The sequence below is a fragment of the Galendromus occidentalis genome, unplaced genomic scaffold (assembly GCF_000255335.2).
Source record: "Galendromus occidentalis unplaced genomic scaffold, Mocc_1.1 scf7180000077495, whole genome shotgun sequence".
NCBI lineage: Eukaryota > Metazoa > Arthropoda > Arachnida > Mesostigmata > Phytoseiidae > Galendromus > Galendromus occidentalis.
Genome location: NW_003805483.1, coordinates 302,299 through 323,983, shown reverse-complemented (window position 1 = coordinate 323,983; position 21,685 = coordinate 302,299). Strand labels below are relative to the sequence as shown.

The window sequence follows — 21,685 nt, the reverse complement described above, 5'->3', positions numbered from 1 at the left end:
CGTCTCGTAGAGTGTAGCAGTGATAGATATTGAATGATCTTGTCCGGGCGCAGGAAAAATATTTATTCCACTTCAGCTTTCCCTTTCGGCTGCAGTGCGGATGAGGATTCCCCCGTAAGAGGCTTAGAGTGCAGCCCCCGCCGCAGGTATAAGATGACCGCGACCGCAGAAGAAACCATCAGAGCCGCGAATACGAAAACTCCAACAGAAATGGCATCCCACTGAAGATACCCACTCGATTTTAGTTTGTTGGTGTTATTGTCGGTCGCTTCGCCGGCAGCGCCTGTTTCGCGCGTTGCGGTCTCATCCGGGGCACTGGAGGGCTTGAGCGTACTTACGTGAAATCTTCGAGAACCTTCAGGCATGTCATTGGGGTGCATGGCGGCTGTGATTTCACAACTCTCTGCGAAAATCGGGTGTTCTATTCTAGTATTCTTCTACGCTTCGAGATGTTCCCGATGCGGGTCCGCCTTCCTCGGAACCCCACCTACGATTCAACTGGGCCGAATAGGTGTACAATCGAACTCACTCATGTGTACGCAGAGATTATGATCCCCATCATTCTTGGAAGCTCGACACGACAGGTCAAGAACTGGTTGCAGGTCCGAGTGGGCTTCATACATTTCGCGAGGCACTCCAGCAGAGAAGCAGGTCCAATCAGTGGGCTCTAAGACGCCCAGCGCTAAAAAAGTTCCTTCATCAGTTTCAACTGAATGCCGTCCCGGGGCGAAACAGCCGTGAAATTCTTTGTCTCGAATAGTCTCCGGAATCTTGCGAGTAGGTGTAGCCATCCTTGAGAGAATACCGCGGTGGGCTTGCTGGAACGGCAATCCAATCGCGAAATGGCTCACCTATGTCGTACTTTGTTTTCTTTATCAGACATTTCGCCTTTGTCACACCGTATCTCCCACATCCGACACATCTAGTCGACGGTATGTTCACGAGAGTTAGATTCAGCCGGTTGTCCTCCGTTTCTCGTAGCTCGAGCTCTGATGAAAGATCCGCACGTCTGTGAGCCGCTCAAAATTCTTTAAGCATAGACTATAGCTACTTGGATCAACTTAGGTACTCGGCAACGGCAGTACTCACCGCAACATCTCTTATCTTGTGTGATTTCTTTCACGTCCAGTCGGACTCTGGTTCGAAACGAGAACTGGTACGGCGCACCCGTGGCTTCCCGTGGCTCTCCTTCTTGCCTGATCGAATCCACCCGACCGGCCCGGGAACCCGTATCACTCCCGTTCTCGCGGTTACTGAGATCGGCTACAGCGCCGGATTCTCCACCGACGCTCGTTAATGGTACGTCTGAGCCATTTTTCGCGCGAGATCGGGTTTGAACAACAGGCTCGGAGGCCTGCGAACAACAAAGGCTTGTGTGACAGGTCACACAGAGGTACAGGATCGCGACGACACGAGAACTGTAACGCATCTTGGCGACGTCCGAACTGACTGGCGAGAATAGTTACCCAGCACTCCGTCCGATCCAAAATGTTATTGGATTCGCGGTTTGAGAGTCTCGTCGACTTCCCATCGCCCTACTAGGGAGGTCGACCGAACGATCGGCCCGACCGATGGAAACAAGTCAGACTGAGTGAAAGACAAATGCCATTCTGGATTGCCTCGTTTAGCTTTCTTTCACCTGTCACGGTTTCCTCTCGCCTCAGCACACGATGAAACGAATCCATCGTTGGATTCCCTTTCTTCTTTTCGATCGTCTTACGTGGCCGTAATCTTTTCCTAAAAACCTTGAAAAGCGGGGGAAATGATTCCAGATCATGGCTATGGGATCCAGGGCTCACTCGCCAATAATTCACGATGATTTCTGTATAATAGGAATTTTGAGGAATAATGTTTCGGTGAGTAGTTCATTTTTGCTTCCCAGTAAGTGATGTATGCTCGAAACAGCATGAAACTATTCATCCAAGGGTTTATGGACCGGCTCACTCAGCGGAGTATGCGACCCTGCTATTGGTCGTGCAAAGGACTCGGCGCTATTTTCGGTGGTGTTTGTTTTTCACACAACGGCGTCTAGAGGACTGGGATTCGAAGATGGGAATCGTCAATAGGTTAGGCATGATGGACAAGGTCAATGGAGTTTGAGCATTCCCGACTCCCGTGTCGGGCACAACATGGCTCAGATTCGTCGCTGGACATCAGTCTCAGGTGGATGGATACATCGATGAAAGATGCCTGATAGATGCTGAAGCTGGCAGATCATGCTTGCCTCGTCCAATCTGTCCATCAAATACACTGGACTCATTGAAGCCAGAAAGGGATAAAACATCGGCCGATGAGATACGCTTATGATATTTCTCCTCATTACTGGACCTTCGAGACCATCTGATCCGTGTACCATTTATTTACATGCGCATATGTATATATATATTACAGTTCGCAGTTCGTTGGGCGTGACCTAGAATCTCGCCGATTGCAAGGTCTCCTCGGCGGCAATCTCCAAGTTCCTCCGATGAACCTTGTTTATCCTCTCACGGAAGTTCAAAATTCCGTCGCCTCTCCAAGCCGCTTGCAGATCCTCTTGCCTAAAACTGCCCGGATGACAATCCTTAATCGACCTCATTGCGTCACGAGAGCAGATGAACCACAAAATATTCAGGCATGAAGAACTCACCTCAAAGTAGTCGCGGTATCGTCAGGGACCAGTTCTTCGCAAAGATCGGCGCTTATATAGGCCCGCACGACGCGATCCCTCCACATCAGACTGGAAGATCATCAGAAGCATCAGGATTGTACAGTTAAGTCATCGATGACGAGCAATTCAACCGCTTGAGCAATCAACCCATCACTCACTTCAGATAGACCTGTTCTCTCGTCTGGCACCAGCGGAGCCTATGCTGGACGCTTTCGAAAGCCTTGAAATGGTTATCGATGACTTGCAAGGCGGAGAGAATTTTGGACTGGACCTCCAGCCATGTCCTTCCTTTGAAAGTACTCTGGCCACCGAGGGCGTTTCTTATCCAAGTGTGCATGTACGCCGAGAATATACAGACTGCCGATGGAACTTCGCAGACCGTGACGGAACAAAGCACTAGCCCGTCTAGTCTCTGTCGACACTCAAAAGTCACACACGGTATCAGCACAATCTGGTAGCTGTGAAAAGCGGCTCCGATAAGAGAATGCGATGCAATGATCGTCGCATAGGCGTGGAAACTTCTTGTGGATATCTCTCGGGCGTGAGTCCTACCTGACGGTCACCGTCTCTGATTTTTTGTCCGTTGAAATCTTGAAATTTTCTGGCGGAAGAACTTCGTAGAAGGGCGAGCTATCGATGAGGACAGCAGTCATTTGCTCCAATCGAGTTTTCAATTTCTTCAAGAGTTCTTCACATTCGCTTTTGATGTTCCGCATCACTAGCTTCTCACGCCTGGCGAGGGGATTGTCGATCTCAAATCTCATCATCATTCCCTTGGAGTGTCTGTGTCAGAGGTGATGTCACTTTTTAGAGGTCTCTCCGCTTACTTGATGAATTCCTCGAGCGCGGCGTCAGGCTCCAGCGTGACAGCCTTTCGAAGTCGGTCGCGGTCTACTTGGAGAATTTGCTTGTCTGCTCTGACCACCTTCGGGATTGGCTCGCGCTCCACGATGGGCTCCGCGAAGATGGAGAACGTTTCCGGATCATCTGGAAAGCCTGTCAGCTGAATCCCCGAATCTCCGCGTATTTCCCCCAGACTGAACCGATATCCAGGAGGGGTATGTGCGAGGAACGCGAACGGAATCAAGGAAAAGACTGGAAAGCCTTGTCTCGCGAGCGTCTGCTCAGTGCCACAGCTCAGACTATGACTATAAATTCCGCCGGGATTCCCCCGACAAAGAAACAAGCATAAGGCGGACATGGGTCAGAGATACTCACATTGGATCCATTGTTCCAGAGTCCAGTCAGGTTTGGGCATCTCCACCGATGAAACGCTAGAGCGGAGGCTCGGGCGGACAAACGTTGGAGATTGGCTTTGATGCATCGTTGTGGGTTCTCTCTCATCCGTTATGTTGCTGCAGTCATCTGCGTCAATGGTCTGAAAGTAATTTCAGGCCTCGCAATCGGTGATTCTCCGCGAAGCCCCAAATGGGTATTGCTGATCTAGATCAGATCCCCGAGAATTCACGAAGCTCACGTGAGTGGTATGATGTATGGAGTAGGTTTCATTAGTGGCGGAAACTTCGTAAGTTCTCCGTCTTGCATGTGCCGAGTCCGGAGTTCCTCCTGAACCGACAGAGAGTCGCTCCGAGAGAGCTGTTGGCTCCATTTGCGCGCTTCCATCCTCGTCCGAGGAAATAGTCGTTTCGACTGGAGGGCGTCCCATCGTGGCTCGGCGAGTCTTCACGTTTCTCGGCATCGGGGAATCAACAAGAATTTCGTCCTCGGGCTCATCGTTGTTACCAGACGCGTCGCTTCCGGGCGAATCTTCGTCATCGGACCTCTTCACCGGATATGATAAGTCCGCGGTGAGGTTTGATGACTGAAATCGGTAGCTTTCTCGACGACTGACCGACTCGTTCTCTTGGTCACAGCTTTGAGAGAAAGAGGACTGGCTCGGCATGCATTCCACGGGCAGAGTCGGCTGGAAGCTCGTCAAGCCGGACTCCTCGTCCAGCTCCAGATTCTTCACCCCAGTCAAATTGCACCACGATTCTGATTGCAGAACTATTGACTCTTGGGAACTGCGACACCGGGACATCTCGATGGAAGCTTCACCTTCGCTCATGTCTTCATCGGATTCCTCGTAGCTCGCGGTCCTGTCGTCCGTCTGCCCGTAATTGTCGCCGATCGTTGTATCTTCCATTCTCGATTCAGTGGAATTTCGACAAGCTGATCTCTCGGAGGCTCCCGATTGGTCCATGGCCGATTCGACTTTGGTGCTCGAGGAACTCGATGATTGGTTTTCGATACTCGACAGTCGAGCTCTATCTCGTCGAGGGAACACTTCCCCGAGTGTTGGCCTCGTACTGACTTCGGGCTCCGGTGGCACTCGGTCTTGTTTTTCCTGTCGACCTGGAGATGGAGATTCTATGTTTAGCCGATGTCCAACAGGCTAAATCGAGAGCCAGAATGAAGAAAGAACGACCGGAAACGGACAGGCTCCCCTCAAGCATGCAGCCACTAACCCGTTTGGCTATTAAGAGCAGCGTTGATGCCGAAGATGTCGAGAGCCGATTTCGCTTCCTCATTTGTCCTGTCCGATTTAAAGAATTTCGAAGCTACTTTCAAAACCTCGTTTTTGACGCTCTCTGTCTGTTCGCTTCGCAGCTCGACTGGAAGGAAGAATATAATGATGAACTCGAAATTCCGAGACTCTCGGCGCCCTACGACCTACGATATATGAGATTCCACCGCGAGTTGCCGCTAAAAATGATTTGGCCCCCGTCGGGAAGCGAGCATTAATCTACAGTCAAGGTCGCATAGTCCTCCAACTCACCCGCATGAGTCTTATCAGAGTCACTGTCGAGAGCAGTTTGGATGGGCGCTGGGGAAAGGGAGAATTTTAGACGAGAGAACGCCACATGGTTCAACTGGAAAACTCCTCTCGAGTGTACACAGTCAACTTCTCGAAGTTGAACTGCTTCTGATTGGACTTTCGCCAATCCTTTTCCGTCGAATCTTCCGATGGAGCGGGCCCCCCGTCAAAGAGTTCATGAGCAATTCAATGGAGCATTTGGCAACTTATGACGTCATGACGTGGGACAGTCATGGGCGTATTCCCCAGAAAACCAAAATCAGGAGACCTCGACTGCATTTTTGATTTTGAAGTTTCGAACGCAGATCTCACCCGAGCGCGATTTGTCTCCGTCGCAAACGTCTGGTCTGTCGGTTCCCATCGGTTTTATGGGAACGTTCGGATCGATTTCCAAGTTCTCATCGATCCAGTCGAACCCTGCTTCATCATCTGTATCGAATCATAGAACGAAATAATTAGAGGAGCATTCTCTTTTTCAGCCCCGGCAGCTTGGGATAGTACAACCCGTCCATAAGGATTGGTCATCTAGTGCAGAAACAATAGATCCTCACCGTCCAGAGGGAAGCCGATCTGAGTTGTTTCCATGGCAGCTGATGAGGCAGTTCGGTTGAAGTTGCCGAGGGTCACAGAGTGGGAGGCGGTGTGCTCCATGAGGGACATTGTTGACTGCGAAAAATCACGCTGGTTATTCCATCATCAGAGGTTCCGCCGGATGGTGAGGCAGGATGTCTTAAAGGGACCCACGAGTTTCGAGTTCAGGCATTTTGATCAGCCAAAATGAGAGCAACACGTCAGCCCGATGTTCTCTTTCGTATCTTAGCTCCCTCGTGCTTTGATCTCACCTGTTGTCCGGTCGAGTCCAGGTTCGTATGCCGCGTCGATTCATCAGAGTCAACTTGGAATAGCCTTGTGTAATTGTTGGCGCTGAAGCTCACTCTTTTATTCAGCGGACGAGTAAGAGTGATCTCATCGTCGTCTCGCCGTTTAATTATCTGTATGGGGGAATAATTAGCGAGAATAATTAAGGATACAGATTCTGGGTTCATATTTGTCGCGAAGTTCATCAGATGATTCCAACTTTTCTGCAGGATTGAGCTACAGTGACGAGCCGATTGGGATCATCTGATTTACCCCCTCCGAATGTCGAATAACTCACAGAGCGCCGTCCCTGCATTTCGGATCTGGCGGCGGTCTCCTCCTCCTTTCCGTAGAGTACAATGAATTGGAGTTGTCACCATAAGGGAATTGGACTGATCAAAAAACTTCGACTGTGTTCCTCCTAGCTTTGTCCGTTGTTATTTTGCTCCGGGTGCCGCCATTCGAATTCGAAGGCGAGCCCCTCGCCGGAGAGGGTAGTTCAAACTTTTTGGCGGGATTTCCCGTCGGCATGTCTGTGATCAGCTCATGCTGATACCGTACAACATCAGAACCGCCTTTCACCGACACAGATGGAAGCTTTCGAGAGACAGAGAAATCCCGTCCCCGGTCGGGGAAATATTTGAGAAAAACGGATGAGCGGCGCAGTTCGGTATTGAAGAGGAGGAATTAGTTCGAACAGTCCCTCGTACCGGCCCGTTGTAGGCTCATCCGAGTCCGGAACATTCTGAAGACATTCGAACGATCCTCGCATCGAGACCGCGGCCAGGCACGGATATCGCTGCTCCCGGAGATGGATGTGATTAAATTGTGCCCCTTTTCGGAGTGTTCCGGCGAGGAAAAGATGGCGGGGCGATTCCGCAGCGTATACGCAGGCGATTTGGATGGTGCGATGCGCACGCCCTTGAATTCATTCTCCCTTGCGGAATCAGACGCCCCGAATCTGCAAACTTCCCCGCCTTGGTAGTCCTTCCATACTCACGATCAGGCTGCGGAGCATCGGCCGCCGAGTCCGCAGGACGAGTTTTCCTCGACATTTCTTCTCGGATATGATTCTGCGAGCATGGATTCTGCATTGCGGACGAAACAGATTCTCATGTAGCGCCCTCGATTCGCTGTTATTCATTGGTTCGATTTTGACGCGTTAGGCTCCGTCAGCTAGCTATCTCTACTCCATGTGAGTTGATTCATTTAGTCATATAGCTAAAACGGGGGGACTGAAAAAAGTGAGAACGGTGTGAGCGGGGATGATGCTGCGGACTACGTGGGGAACCGTCTGCTCTGACGGGTCCTAGGCCCGTATATCGGAACGTGCGGACTTTGAATGAATCGTATCTAGTCCCACCTATGTCATTGCCTCTCGATGTGTCACCTACGGTATCGCTTGGCTCCCGAGACCTCTAGGGAGATCAATTCAGGAGGGAAACTCCGTCGCAGCCGATCAAGCATGACACGCCGAGCGATTATCGCGAGAGGGTACTCGTGTCGTCGGATAACCTCGTTGAAATGGCGAGCTTCGTAATCATGATCCGCAATCGTTGGGGATCTCTCGCGACTTCTTGGCGGCATTGTTCCTGTTCCGGGGCAGGTGACGTATGAATACATCAGACGGAGAGCCCTTGAATCGTTTCCGGACGGGTGACTTTGAATGAATGCCAGGACAGATTGAACAATGAATGTTCCTACGGTTCGCGGGGAACGACGCGTAGAAATGGCGATGGCACGACACGAAGGCGCATGAATTTTTATAATTGCGCACTGGAGCGCATTACGCTCACTGGCGACACGGATCACAGGAGTCTCTCCTCGTTTTCTTGCATTAAATGATGAATCCATTGATAAGCGAGCCCTTTTGGGCCGGTGGCAGGAGGAAGGAGGGTACACGGAGGCTCACTTGTCAGTGATCTCAGCGGTGCCCCTCATGCGGGAGCCGCCGGCTCATACTGAAGCTCCGAACGAACCTCTGGGGCTCCGTATCGTCGTGCTCACTACAACACTGGTGCCGAGCAGTTTCGCGATGGAAAAAATTGCGAAAGCAAATATCAGTCGATTGGCCGGTCCCCAGCATATCGTCGATTACTGCGGAGGGAAATGTGAAATCGCTCTAGAGCAGGCGAACCAATGTGCCCGCAGCGGCTCTCAGACCCGTCGGATCGCGCTGAATCCACCGGCTCGAGATCATAGAGCTGGCCATGATGAGCTCGAGTGAGCTTCTATCCCAATGCAATTCTCCACGGCTTTCCGTTGATCAAGGGGAAGGATGAAATTCCTCTCATCGATTGCTATGGACGAGCATGAATTTCTTGGCCGTCCCTGTATGTAGTATCGAGGATAAATTCACAAAACTCATGATGTTGGATATCTGGGTAGTCTGAGAAACATTTTCGGCGCGAGTGGGCCGATCACAGTCCAAAGGCTCCTCGGCTGGATGGCTTTCCGCTCATTGAATCGTCTCACTCCTCGACCCGAGACGACGCACACGGCCGTGTTCCTCCGACATCCTATTCTCCGTGTTCTTCCTCAGTAAAATGAGTCATCTTTCTCTCAAGTTCGAGATACGAATGATTCGATCCCATGTCTGTACTCTAGTTGACAACGGCGGGAGTCCTCGCTCACGGAGTTGAGTAAACGTAGAGCTCCACGATCGACGCCGGTGGAGCAGAGCGAGGGAGCCAAATGCCGCAAAATATCGTTCAGGACGCGTTGATCAAAGGAATTCAAGCAGGGGTCAATCTTTCTTGCATATTTCCCGCGAATAGATCCATGAACTTCATGCGAAACGAGCGAGCACTTGAAGTTCCTTCCCGTATAGCCGCCTCCGGAGGGCACGCGGAGATGCGATGCTCCGCGAAGTCGTTTCCCGGCGCCACCTCAAATGATGTGGCATGATCGGTATCCAACGACCCCGTTGTACGAGCATCCTTCTGAGCTCGTGTACGGAGCGGAGCAATTAGTTCCCGGGAAGAATCGAGGCGCGCACAGGCGTTCCGTCGCACCGAATGAGGCTATACATACATACATATATAGCTGCATAGCTCCAGTGAGCTCAGCTGGAAAAGATCCCGGCAGCACCCCTATACACAACATCGTTCGAGGCCCTTCGATGAACAGCAGCACAACTGATGTGGAAGCGGGGAATACATCGCTGGAACGGCGCATGTTTAAGCTGCTTATCGATGGGAGCAGCCGGAGACGCCCGCGAGCCCGCCGACACGTTCATTAGCGTAGCCGTCCTTGTCGACGACAACTTCCCCTTGTTACGCCAGCCGACGCGCGAACAGATAGGTCCATTGGAAAAATTTAAAGCAGTCACCTCTTCCTAAAAATTAACGACTCGGAGGTGAGCCGGCAACGAAACACCGAGAGTGAGTCGAGCACATCACGAGAGAGGAAGAGAGCGGTGGGGATTATACGCAGAGAGAGAGAGATGGAGGGTGGGGAGCGAACCCTCGAATTAATTGCACGTCGAGCTTCTCATCGACACGGGAGAAAAATTGCTTGATTTCCGCCTTCGCGAGCGGGAGACGGGGAATTTCGGAAAACGGAGAATCGACGTACCCGAACGCAACGATTCTCGAACGGGAAAAATCCTAAGGCATTCGGATTCGCTGTTGGATTCCCAATACATGCATTAGCGGCAATCGTTTGAGATGAATTTCGGAGTGAGCTTTCATACTCCGTCGTACTCCACCCCTGCGGAGCGGACTTTTTTTGTTTTTCTCCTGGCAGCGACCCATAAGGTTCTCGCTTTCCGTTTGTTTTGTTCCTGCTGCGCTCCCCGTCTCCGCGAGAGCTGTCAAGACAAGCTGCGCAGAGAGAAACTAAATTGATTCGATCGAATTTTCACACTCGAAACGGAAAGACAAACGAAGAAACGATGATGATATCTTTCGGCGCTCGCTCCCGCGTCTACAGGTTTCACGTAGGGCAACGACGCGACGGACAGCTCGAAATCGATATTTTGATTCTCCGAGTCGAAGAGGGCCTGTTTCAAGATGAAGCAGATTTCCGTTTTTCGAGTTGCCTCTCAAGTATTCTCATCGACGTCGATCTGCTGCTCTGCTCAATGACGTATACGGCGCTACCCCGTGACGCATCGGGCCCGACGAGGCTCGTCTGCATTCGAGAATGTCGTCCTTCGCGACCTAAATTTGTGGTCTTCGAGCGACCGCGCGAGAGGGGCCGAATTCATTTTCGGAGTCCTAAATGGTTGGTTCCTCGGGAAGGGCCCGAAAAAAACTCTCTACTGCCCATTGTGAGTAGAAAATGTCGCTCGTTGCTTATGTACTCGGTTCGTTGGCCTGCGCCTTTCGTTCTCTTCACTCCAAAGGCGAGGATTCCTGCGAGATGAAATTCCCGACTATGAAAGAGAGAAGGCGGGAGGGGCCATGGCGTCTGTCTCGCTATTCTCCCACAACTCCCACATTCCCTCCTTGCTCTTCCGCGGGAAGAATAGCGTAGAATACCGACACTGGCCATTTCCGACAGCAACTCAACATTCCGAACTGTTTATCATATTTATTAAGGCCGTCATTGAACCCTCATCGTGCAGCCATCTGCGGTCAGTTCCGGCGACGACGTCAGGCATTTAGCTCCGCAATACTCGGAGACGATTGAAAACATCACACACGTCTAGTAGCTCAACGACGGCATCCTCGCGCACAGAGTCCAGCTTTCCGACGTGACGCGGGGCGGTTCGAGGAGGGACTCGAGAATAATTCGGGAATCCAATCGCCTTCAGGAAGAGAGAAATGGTTATCGCATGGGTTCTCTCAGCAATCCGATCGACCAGTTCACTTGAAACGCCGAAGGTCTCGATGAAGGGGTTATCAGAGATGACAGACCACATAGCAGGCCTAAGTTCCAGCCCTCCCGACTCAGCAGAGCGTCTTTGTTCGCTCCCAAGGCCGGATGCTCGGACATGTCTCTTGCACGAACAGCAGGTATGTGCGTACTCGCATGAGTTTCCAAGGATTCTGGAGATTTCCCGGAATTTTGTGTATTCACACGTACCCTACCTGTTGCTGTGTGAGCCCTCCTTCTCGCGGTACGGAAAGGGCTCCGAGAGAGGGCTCGGTCCCTTCTGACTTGCTTGCAGGATTTGCTCCGTTCCTCTTCAGTCGGAGCTCGCGAGAACGCTCGATGCGTCGATGCCCAAGTTCCTAGCGAAATTGGAAGTTCATATGGCAGGACGTCGGCAGTTTTCTCAGGATGTTCCAAAAAAACCGGGACGGCTGGACCTGTAGGTGGAGTGCGTATAATTTTCCTCAATCGATGGAGTGAACTCGTGCTCTCCGTTGTAGTAGCGGCTTCCCAGGATAAGATGCGTCTTCCGTGCTCGTCCTCGAATCATTTTATACTATTGCCACTTCTGTGGCTCACTGGTTGTGAGACGTTCCACGGCCAGCAGAAGAACGGTCAGAAGAGCGGTCACAAGAAGGGGCCTACTTTGAATTTCAATCTATTTTTACGCCAAGAGGAATCGCAGAGAATGTTAGGTGAGTCTATCGGGATCGCTTCTCAGGATAATAATGGGGATAATTTGATCTGTGAGCGTTGTGTGTGTGTAGAACATCCATATTTTCCGCTGTGAATGCCAACTCCAGAGCCATATCGCGCATGGGCAGGCAGGAACACTCACATTATGGAAGGAGAGCCCCACGAGTTCCCATCTCGCGGACCCCGACGAGCCGCCTCCAATTTTCCGCTAGACTTTCTCGAGTAGTGCCTCGGTATCGCGAAATGACGATATGTCGTCGTTCCTTTCAAGCGTCGATTAGCGGCAACGGGAGCTACGCACAAATCGTTTCCGTGTAGCCTTTTCCTGGAGTACAGCTCCCGTCCATACTGTTCCTATTGTTCGGCCGCAGAGAAAATGCTGGCCATTCAGATTCGCATCCGGTCGCTGCGCACATTGACCGGCGGCAAAATATAGCCCCGTATATACGTCCGATGCTCGGATCGTGTTCCGCGAACGAAAGACGCTTAACGTCACCACAATAGACGTTCGATGCCCTTTCTCGGTACTGTCTCTCAATCTGAGAGTACGTACGTTCGGGCGCACCGAGCGTGAGCTCGACTGCCCTGCAGGCCGAGTCCAAGATCAATGGCTTGTAATAACGCAAATGTGCCTTTTACTCGGTGCCAATTGCTTCCAAGCCATTTGTACGACTCTTCCGGGTGTTCTACAGTGGGAAGAGGTTGTCGATCCATAAATATCGGGCCCATCTTCGATGCGGAGCGCTCGTCTCCGCTTGAATAGATCGGCCAGTTTTGAGCTGGGGTAGCGAAACATTTCATGTTCTGTTTGTCGTGGAGATTATGATCATTTGCCGGCGACGGGAAGGCATCGTCCGAAAATCCCCATGTTATACAAGAGCTGCGCCTTTGGCTTCATAAAAGCTGTGTACGTAAGCATCGAGGTAAACACCGCCCTTGCCTCGGTGCTCGCTGAAATCTTTATCTGAGTTCCGAGCTCATCAAAAAATACGCGTCCCCGCCTCGGCAAGCCTCTCGTTTCGCTCTCTTTTCTAGGAGTGAACGAAATCGCGATAGGTGCTGGGTCGGGCGAGCGGGAATACCGGTCCGGACGGTCGAGGCATCTACCCAGAGGAGAGGCCGACGAGTCCGCAACGGGAACGATAGTATGTACAAGACCATAGGTGGGTGCGTGGATGGGTTCTGCTGGATGGGAAAAAGAACTCGACTTGTAAGCAAGCAGTCTGGCAGCTCTACACAACTTGTCTGAGTGAGTTGAATTGAAGAGTTGATAGAAACGAGTTGAGGCGTGAAAGCCTCCAGACGTCGACCATTTCACGTAGTTCTACGTAATGCGCTCCAACGCCTTTGTTGAAAAGCTTCTATCGGTTTCAGCGGAACGACAAGAGAGCGAGACAGCGGGGGGAAAGAGGGCGGAGGGATTCAGGGCCGACGGAAAAGACGAACGCCGGAGGGAGTCAGACCCTTGCTCAACAAGCTGTCGGTAGGTAGGCAGGTACAAGTGACCCGAGCGACGGAACTTTCCGCTGACTGGGGAAGACGCACGCTCGCAATCGTCACTCGACGGAGGTGTTTTCTCCCGAGCGAGGTGAGGCGGGAATCCTTGTTTCGGTCCCTCCGGCCCCGAGTTTCCAGCGCTCGCTCGGCAAAGAGTTTACTTATCGTACAGCGAACTCGAGAGCCTCGACCATGAGTCCTCGACGTAATTAGCGCAAAGTGGACATCGGGTATCGGAATCCGATATTTGGTTCGACCAAACTAAACGTTGTAGGCTTCCCTAATGACCTGCGCGACAGTCTTCTGGTGGATTTGCTCGGCAGTTGCTTGTCGGGACCTTCCGTTATCTTCGCGTAAGAAACACCCGGAGGGACTCGGACGATTCCCCCAATTTCCAGACGATGACGATTGCCGGGATGGGGGACGAAATCGCTCCGCGTGCTCGAGGTTCGAGTCGACGATGAGAAATGAAGCCGCTCGCTTACGACGATACACTCCGTTGGTCATGATGGCCTCGATTCCCGGGAATCAATTGTGTGATTCAGATGACCTCCCCACTCATATCTCCTCAGTCTCTTCGCAACTCATGGGATGTGGCAGACCCGGACCGATGAATGCGGATCATTCTTCGAGTCGATTTTAATTCATTCTACGAGACGGCGAATAGAATTTCACGGCCCGGTCGATCGACGGTGGTTCGGTGGGTCCCGCGAGGAGCTTACGTCTTCGCTCGGACGTCCACGGGGAGAATAGAAGCGACTCTGAGACAAATTACATCATGACCACAGATGTCGGAATTATTCTTGAAATGAGGGCTCTTCGACGCACTTCGATTGATCGACCGATTTCGCTCGAGAGGCGGAGGGCAGTCCTTTTTTTCGCGAAAATCGACGTATAGCGTTGGAGCTCTCTAGAATACGTTCACCCTGCATCAGGAGAACCCGATGCGCAGTCTTCGTCTGATGGATTCCATTGGGGAGGCGCTTTGCAACTGTGCTTCGCGAAGTTTCCCTCGAGAATGGATTTCGATGGAAACCGCGAGGCATCGAGGGACGATGATAGTTAGCCTTCGACGAGCAGCTGAACGTGCTTTCGCAACTCGACGAGTGCGAAGCTCGAGAGAGCTCGGATCCAAGACCGAAGCGCACACCTGGAACCGCGACAATACATCAGCAGCTTCTTCGCTATTCAGAAATTGCAGACTGTGCACGCGCTTCCTTCTGTGATGCAAATTCCATTGACAAACAGCTCTCCGAGACTTTACTTTACTTCAGATATATTCTTCATCCTGAATAGGTTATCGAAGTGCACGTTCGGATCTAGGACGAGGAGGCACCTCCTCTCCTTTTGATCGAGCTGCAGCGCATAATAATAAACGATGAGTCGAGAGATGATTACGGATACATAAAGATATCAGCCGAGGGCAGGAAGATTAATGTTGAGTGCAGGGTGGGTAAGGAGGCTTATCTGCAAACTAAAACCTCCTCTTGAAAACATACGGTCTTGCCTCAAAGCGCCGTCGCCGTCTCCGTTATGTCGACGGCGCAGGTTCATCGGTGGAATCGCTAGAAAGGAGGCTAGACGGCCCTCAATGAAAATCGACTCCAACTTCTCCTCGGTCGTTCCCTCCCGAGATCCAGAGGGAGGAAAGCTCTCAGGACAAGCGAGTTTGGACCACACGTTCGCTTCTCATTGTTTGAGCAGAGTTTGTGACCAAATTGATTTGTCGGTCTCGCTCCGTGTTTGGATCCCCGGGCCAAGCATTGGTTGCATTTCACAAGAGCCTGAGGGAAATCAATGAAACCCAGGGCGTATTTGTCCAGTTCGCTACTTCTTTCTTGTCCTGCCATTCGATGTATCTCAGTTCGGATCGATGTTCTACTTGCGTCGGGAGCCCGAGTAGTAAATTCCAAGCTTTACGGTTTCGCGAGTCGCAAACCCGGGCGATGATATTACCTCGCTGTTTTCCTCCCGATTTCGCGACTGTCTTGTCGTCGACCAGCCCGACTTCGGGACGATGGAGAGAATCCCGTCACAGACGCTTCACTTCACGAGAAGCATTCGGTCGCTCACGTGAGCCCCCGCTGAAAATGCGACCCTTTACCCGCAAATCGAACGCGTCAGACTCCCGCTCCCACTTAGCATTTGGATGCTGACTCAGTAGCTTCTCGATCGAACCTCGTATCGTCGTATCGAGCCTCGAATTCGGGTAATTAGGGAATTTTACGACCGTGCTATAGCTCCCATGAAGATTCGACCCGAGCAGCTGTTCTGGAGTGCCGCTCCGTTCAGTATGAGAATTGGAGTGAAATTGGAGTGAAACAGGAGACAGAATGGATACAATACAGATCTTCCCTATATGAAGATCTTGAGAATTCTTGTTTCCCGCCATCCGCCCTCCGGCTCCCGCGCTGAGGGCACGCTGGAAGCGCCGAAGTTCTATTCTGTTCGAATCCTCGCCTGTGGTTCCTTGTGTTTTCATTCACGGCATCTCGTGTTCTGGGCTCATTCCCCGGACTCCGCCCCCATCCAGATCCGCGATATTAAATTTTTTCCTTCGACTAGTTTCCCTGCAAGTTGCAATACCTGCCAACGCGAGATTACTACACCGCGCAACTTCGAATGCCAGGCGCTTTCGTTCGAAGTTCTGGGTCGGAGATTCGACCTCGGAGGAAAATTTCTTGGAGAGGTTTTTCCTCCCGCTCGGTTGCTGACGTCTGTGCATCTTATGCCCTTATCGACAAATGAAAGGAGCCACGGCAAGCGCAGGCTCGCGGTTGGAGGGATCCCGGAGCTCCACCGAAAATCTTCGCCGGTAACGTGACCAAAGACAAGAAGATCAAAATTTTCGCTTCAATCGATCGGCCGAGTGATACTCCATTCCGAGCAGGGAGTCCGTGCTCCGAATATTGCTGATGCTACTCCTATTCCTGACGAGCTGGGGGATATCGAAGATGGAGGAGAGGTCAGACAATTTTTTCTTGCTTGCCAGAGGTCCCAGCTTTAGGGGGTAAGCGTCTTATTTTGAGTTCAAAGCCGACCCACGTGCAAACCATGTTTTCCTCTGTCTGTATGCCTGCCTGCTTTTGCATCACTCATTCTGACGGTTTGTGTATGAGATGTAATTCTTTCCATATCAACAGCAAGTGATCGGGAATTCAGGAGCATTCGACGTCTTCGTGAACGGATTATCGGAGTGAAAGTCGAGGGGTGCTGCGGCAGTAGGTACATGTTATGCGGAAAACATCCTCGGTACGTCCAAGATATTTCTGAGTCGGACTCGACTCGCAGCTCCCTCAATTCTAGATCCGAGTCGTTTTCGCCAAACGTAGGGGCGAGCTCCGCGCAATGCAATGAAGCCGGGCCGCTGCCTAGAAACTCGCACAGAAAACTCACGGTCTGAGGTTTAATTGCGTCTCTCAGCGGCAGCTGGATAGAGCTGAACGCTCAGAGCGGAGTCACCACCAGCTGTGTTCGTGGGCCAAAGTTCCTAATGCAACTGAGTGCTGTCCGAGCTCGAACTCGCAAAACAAACAAACTTTGCGTCCGGAGTGGCAAACGACTGAACATATGCCACGTCGAATCACATCCGTCCGAGCGCTTAGAATCATGAATGACCTAGCAGCGAGGTCAGGGAATGCGATAGGTCACCAATCACCAGAGAAAATATGGCTTCGCGTCAATGACCTCTGAATATTCCGGAGAAATTTTACTCATGCTCAGTCAGCCAGAGATGCTCTGCGGAGAGCATCGCAAACTTCTTTAAGAAAGATTCGCGGGTCACACCTAACTCGCTTCAGTGTCGTCCGGGACCGTATTCTTGAAACGTATTCCCTCAGCGTTGACGAGTAGAACCCTCAAGTCGACGGAGAAACCGCTCCCTGAAAGAAGTCTATTCCACAAAAATCGATGAGTCCGCCGGCCAAAAATTCCTTCACTACTCGAGTCCATTGAAGTGATTCGGCTCCAGCAGCCTCGGCTGTCGGAGGATTTAGATCGAAGGAGACTTCCTCGGATCGAGTTTCGAATCTGCGTCAGCTTTCTGAGAAGATGCCAACGTGATGCGTCGCTCGCTTGCGAGCGATTGGAACCAAATCCCCCGATTGACCGCCGGAAAAATTGACGGAATCGCTGTTGCGGAATCCCCGAGCAGATCGCTTCAGAGTAAGACCCCTCCTCGTGGGAGTCGCTGTAGGGTTCCTCGAGATCGCTAAAGCATCCGCTTTATTCGAACGCGGAGTCTCTATTCGATGACTCTCCGGCTAGCAACAAGTGACTTCACGCGGTTTGAGGGATGGTGAGATCGAAGAGCAGACAACGGAAAACGCAAGAAAAACAATGCCGCATCCGAGAAGGCGAATGATGCTCTGAAAGGAACGCGGGAGCTGCGCAGAACGTGAAGGGGAAGACCAAGCTTTCGCGCCGGGAAAAAAGCGCAAAATTGAGGAGCGAAGTCGAGGCAGAATCAATTTTGGCTCCGTCCAATCAAGATTCCCAATCCGGTTCCGAAAAGCTTTCGAAAACTAGCGATGCCAGCTGCGAGCCGAGCTAGTCGACGCGATGAGCCAATGACGCAACAAGAACTCCGTGCGGCAACCACTCCCAACGCCGTCAAACAGACAGCTCTCAGATGGGTGCTGATACTCAACTCTCCCGAAACTTCGAACGGCTGCTCGGTCAGACGTTGTCGTAAAGCTCTCCAACGTTGAGTTCATCGATAATTTATGTACAAGATAAACTTTTGAAAAATTCTCTCCACACTGCGAACTGTTGCGTCGAGATAGGGAGCCCAACAAGCAGCTCGTTAACGCCGCTCGTGAGAATTGATTCCAACTTCGAGAAGTGGATCAGTGCGCGAACTTCGAGGGCGGTGGAGGAGGATGCGAAGCAAGCTAGTTCTCCGTCAATCTTCTTCGGTGCTAGGATCGAGCTGAACGTTGGACCGAACATTAATACATTCTCCGCCACATTCGTTCGCAGGTATCAACGTGTCCTTGTACTACGTGAAAGAAGGCTCAATGAATGATTACGCCCTCCGATTTCCTGTTCCGGTTCCCGGCAATCTTTCCCGGCTGGAGTTCACGTGGCAGAACCTGCGTCCCCAACAGTCCCTCAAGTACCGCATCGAAATGACCGTCGATAACCCGGAGGCCATGCAGCCGCCAAAACTCGACATTCCATCGACGGGTGAGTTCCTCGCCACCTGACAAATTCTCGGAACTTCGCGTGTTCTAGCTCGGGCATCGGCCATACTCAAAACGAGTGTTACTCTCCTCCCGTAGGTAACCTGCCAGTTTCCTCGCCATCATCCTTCGTCGTTTTCCTCTCGTGTACCGGAATGACGAGTGCCGAGGTTCGTATCGGGATCAATCTGAACATAAGCGCAGCTGGAGAGGAAACGTCGACGACCTTGGTGAAAATCCAACGAAAGAAAGTATGTCTCAAAGGTAAGCTGAAAAAAAAACATCTCGGAGGTCGCCAATATCGACCAGCAAGGCAATTGATTTTGATCGACGTTGTGCTTACTCGTTGACGATAGAATTCGAACTCATCGCAATGCCAAAACATGATCTTCCGCAGACGAGAAGAAAACGAGCAGAACATCTACAACACGGAGTCCCACGGCACACGTTTACAAAGAGGATGTCGATGAGGACGATACGGACGAAGACGGGGACGAGGAGAATACAATATTCGTGTCAGAGACTCAACGCGTTGAGCACGGACGGAGGAACACGGCGAACACGTCAAACACGGCCATGGTCATGGGTGAGTTGCGCTCCGCATCATTCAGCGAGGAACCAGGCCGGCTGGCTTGAAGTATCCACACGAATTCAGATTTGACCCGAATTTCCGTCTTTTCCTTACGCAGACGACGCTGCGACGACACCCCTCCTGGTCGCTGATGGCAATTCGTTGGTTTTGTACGCGGTCGCGGGAGCGGCCGTAGTGGTGGCGATGTCTCTGATGACGGCTACAACACTATGCTACGTGCGCACAAGAAAACTGCAGAGTCTGAATCAGCATCAAGGGAACGTGATCATCCAGGCGACAGCGGATAAATATTTACAAGAATGGATTACGGCGAGTTCCACTCTGCACTTGAAAGCCCCGCAGTACAGCAACAAGGGATTCTCGGGGAAGATGCCGGTCGCGACCGGTCCAACCAATCGGTTCCTGCGAGTTCCCGGAAGCCCGGTCGCATCGACCGTCGCGTCGTACTCGTCGTTCCGTAAGCCGAATTTCGGCGTGCCGCCCTCGCCCGCTCCGCCGATGAGTCTTCTCACAATGCACTCGGCGGCCGGTGTGAATAGCTCCGCGGGTCAGTACAGCACCATTAACGACACGTTCAAGAGCAGCAGCTCTACGCTGTCCGAGCAGCTGGCAGAACTCGCTGTGGACGCGCGTTGTTTAACTCTTGTCAAGCTGTTGACAGAGGGCTCGTTCGGGCGAATTTACCATGCTCTGCTGAATACCTCGTCAGGGAACAGCTCAGCAGAGTCTCAGCCCGTCCTCGTCAAGACGGTCACCGAGCAAACAAGCTCGGATCAACGGCGGATGTTCATGCAGGAAGGCATGATGCTCGTCGGGATGAACCACACCAATGTGATGCCGGTCGTCGGGACATGTCTGGACATGCCCAACGGTCAACCAGCGCTCCTATATCCGTTTATGAACGAGGGGAATCTCGCGCATTTCCTGCAGAGGAGCAAATTCTCGAGGAACAGCCCTCCGAGAACGGAGACGGCACATCCTCTGACGACGTTGTCAACTCAAGACCTGGTCGACATGGCCGTCCAAATCGCCGAGGGTCTCATGTTCCTACATCGGAGGTTTTTCCTGCACAAAGATATCGCGACGAGGAACTGCATGTGAGTAACGAGCTCGGACTTTTTGCATGACCGTCCCGGACACGGAGAAATTCGAGGTTCTGTGTGAGATTCGGATCGAGAAGAAATTCGGATGATTTCCTCCCCTCAGGGTCGACGAGCGCCTTCACGTGAAGTTGACCGACAATGCGCTCGCTCGCGACTTCTTCTCCGAGGACTACCATTGGATGGACGACAGCAATCGAGACCAGGAGCAGGAGAAGCGGCCGGTGAAATGGCTGGCTTTGGAGTCGCTCCAAAAGCGGGAGTTCACGCCCGCCTCCGATTTGTGGATGCTGGGAGTCACCCTGTGGGAATTGCTCACTCTCGGACAGCCGCCTTTTCCTGAAGTGGATCCTCGAAAAATGGTCACTTACCTCCAAAGTGGCTACAGATTACCACAGCCGACTAACTGTCCAGATGAACTGTAAGCACTTGACGCTGGAGATCGGCGAAGTGTCGCGAGATCGGCCGCTGTGAGACGATGGGGTTCGTATTCCTAATCAGCATGCAATTCATTCCCGACTATCCGCAACTTTCAGATACGACGTCATGTTCCGATGCTGGTCGATGTGCCCCGGCGAACGGCTCACTCTCCCGCAGATGTTGAGGGCACTTGCCAATTTCTACAATCAGCTTGGGAGCTACATCTGAGTGCTCGGCGCGACCTCAGCATTTCCCTGGCGAGGTGTTCAGAACCCAGTCATTCCTCAGAATCCAGAGAACGCCGACGCGGAAGAATCTGTTCTCCGGAGAATGTGAAGCGAGGAGACGGAAATCGCGAGCCTGATGGGATGTTTGCATCGGATTGTGTATGGTTTAATGAAAAAAAAACGAGAAATTGACTCCAATCGGCTCAGAGTGGGCCTTCCTCTGAGGATGAAGTCGTTATTGGGATGGGGAATGGATGGAATTTCGTTTCTGTGAACCCTCGCTGGACTCGCGAGGCCACGTCATGAGGCGGGCTAGGAACGCTCATATGTTACACCATCACGTAGACTCTATCCAGAGGGGACGAAATCGTCCAGAAAGGAAACCTCGTTGTACTGTGGAGTTTCATCGACCCGATGCAGGATCGCTGGGAATCGTTAGGTTCCCTTTTCGTTGAATGGAGAATGACGGTAGTGGATCTGTCTCGGTCCTGCTCCTCCTAGATATTCATCTGGAGAAATCTTCATCCGAGACGTAATTTGAATAGAAATTCTGTTCTGGATGCATTGACTTATTGGATACAATCCTGGTCCATGGAGTGACTTCAGCGAAGAATATGAGTGCGAGTCTTGCCAGAGTTGTACATACGCCAAGGTCGGATGTTTATGTGGAGGAGTCGCTCCTCGGAGTGGATTAGGTTATAAAAAAGTTGTTTGCGTAAGAAAGGAACGAGGTCTCATTCTTTCCGTTACCTAATGTGGATGCTCCTCTCGGAGCTCTGATTTCGGCATCTCCGGAAAAGGATCCAATCATCCGAATGAACAA

The 21,685-nt window shown here is 51.8% G+C and overlaps 3 protein-coding genes across 3 annotated transcripts; 1 reads left to right on the top strand and 2 right to left on the bottom strand.

Annotated features, from left to right (window-relative positions):
- Window positions 1-50: 50 nt before the first annotated feature.
- LOC100900137 (uncharacterized) lies at window positions 51-639 on the bottom strand. The gene is made up of 3 exons (XM_003746303.1): window positions 530-639; window positions 339-403; window positions 51-221 (listed from the first exon to the last, which is right to left on the bottom strand). The coding sequence occupies exons 1-3, from the start codon at window positions 621-623 to the stop codon at window positions 63-65; spliced, it is 318 nt and encodes a 105-aa protein (XP_003746351.1). The 5' UTR covers window positions 624-639; the 3' UTR covers window positions 51-62.
- Window positions 640-2,383: 1,744 nt separating this feature from the next.
- Window positions 2,384-3,062, bottom strand: LOC100899992 (uncharacterized). The gene is made up of 3 exons (XM_003746302.1): window positions 2,809-3,062; window positions 2,630-2,719; window positions 2,384-2,546 (listed from the first exon to the last, which is right to left on the bottom strand). Exons 1-3 carry the CDS (start codon window positions 2,985-2,987, stop codon window positions 2,414-2,416), a joined length of 402 nt encoding a protein of 133 aa, XP_003746350.1. The 5' UTR covers window positions 2,988-3,062; the 3' UTR covers window positions 2,384-2,413.
- An 8,605-nt stretch (window positions 3,063-11,667) lies between these two features.
- Window positions 11,668-20,863, top strand: LOC100905440 (tyrosine-protein kinase RYK-like). Its single transcript, XM_003746339.2, has 7 exons — window positions 11,668-11,842; window positions 18,321-18,527; window positions 18,623-18,787; window positions 18,921-19,109; window positions 19,213-20,212; window positions 20,322-20,636; window positions 20,752-20,863. Exons 1-7 carry the CDS (start codon window positions 11,668-11,670, stop codon window positions 20,861-20,863), a joined length of 2,163 nt encoding a protein of 720 aa, XP_003746387.2.
- Window positions 20,864-21,685: the final 822 nt, after the last annotated feature.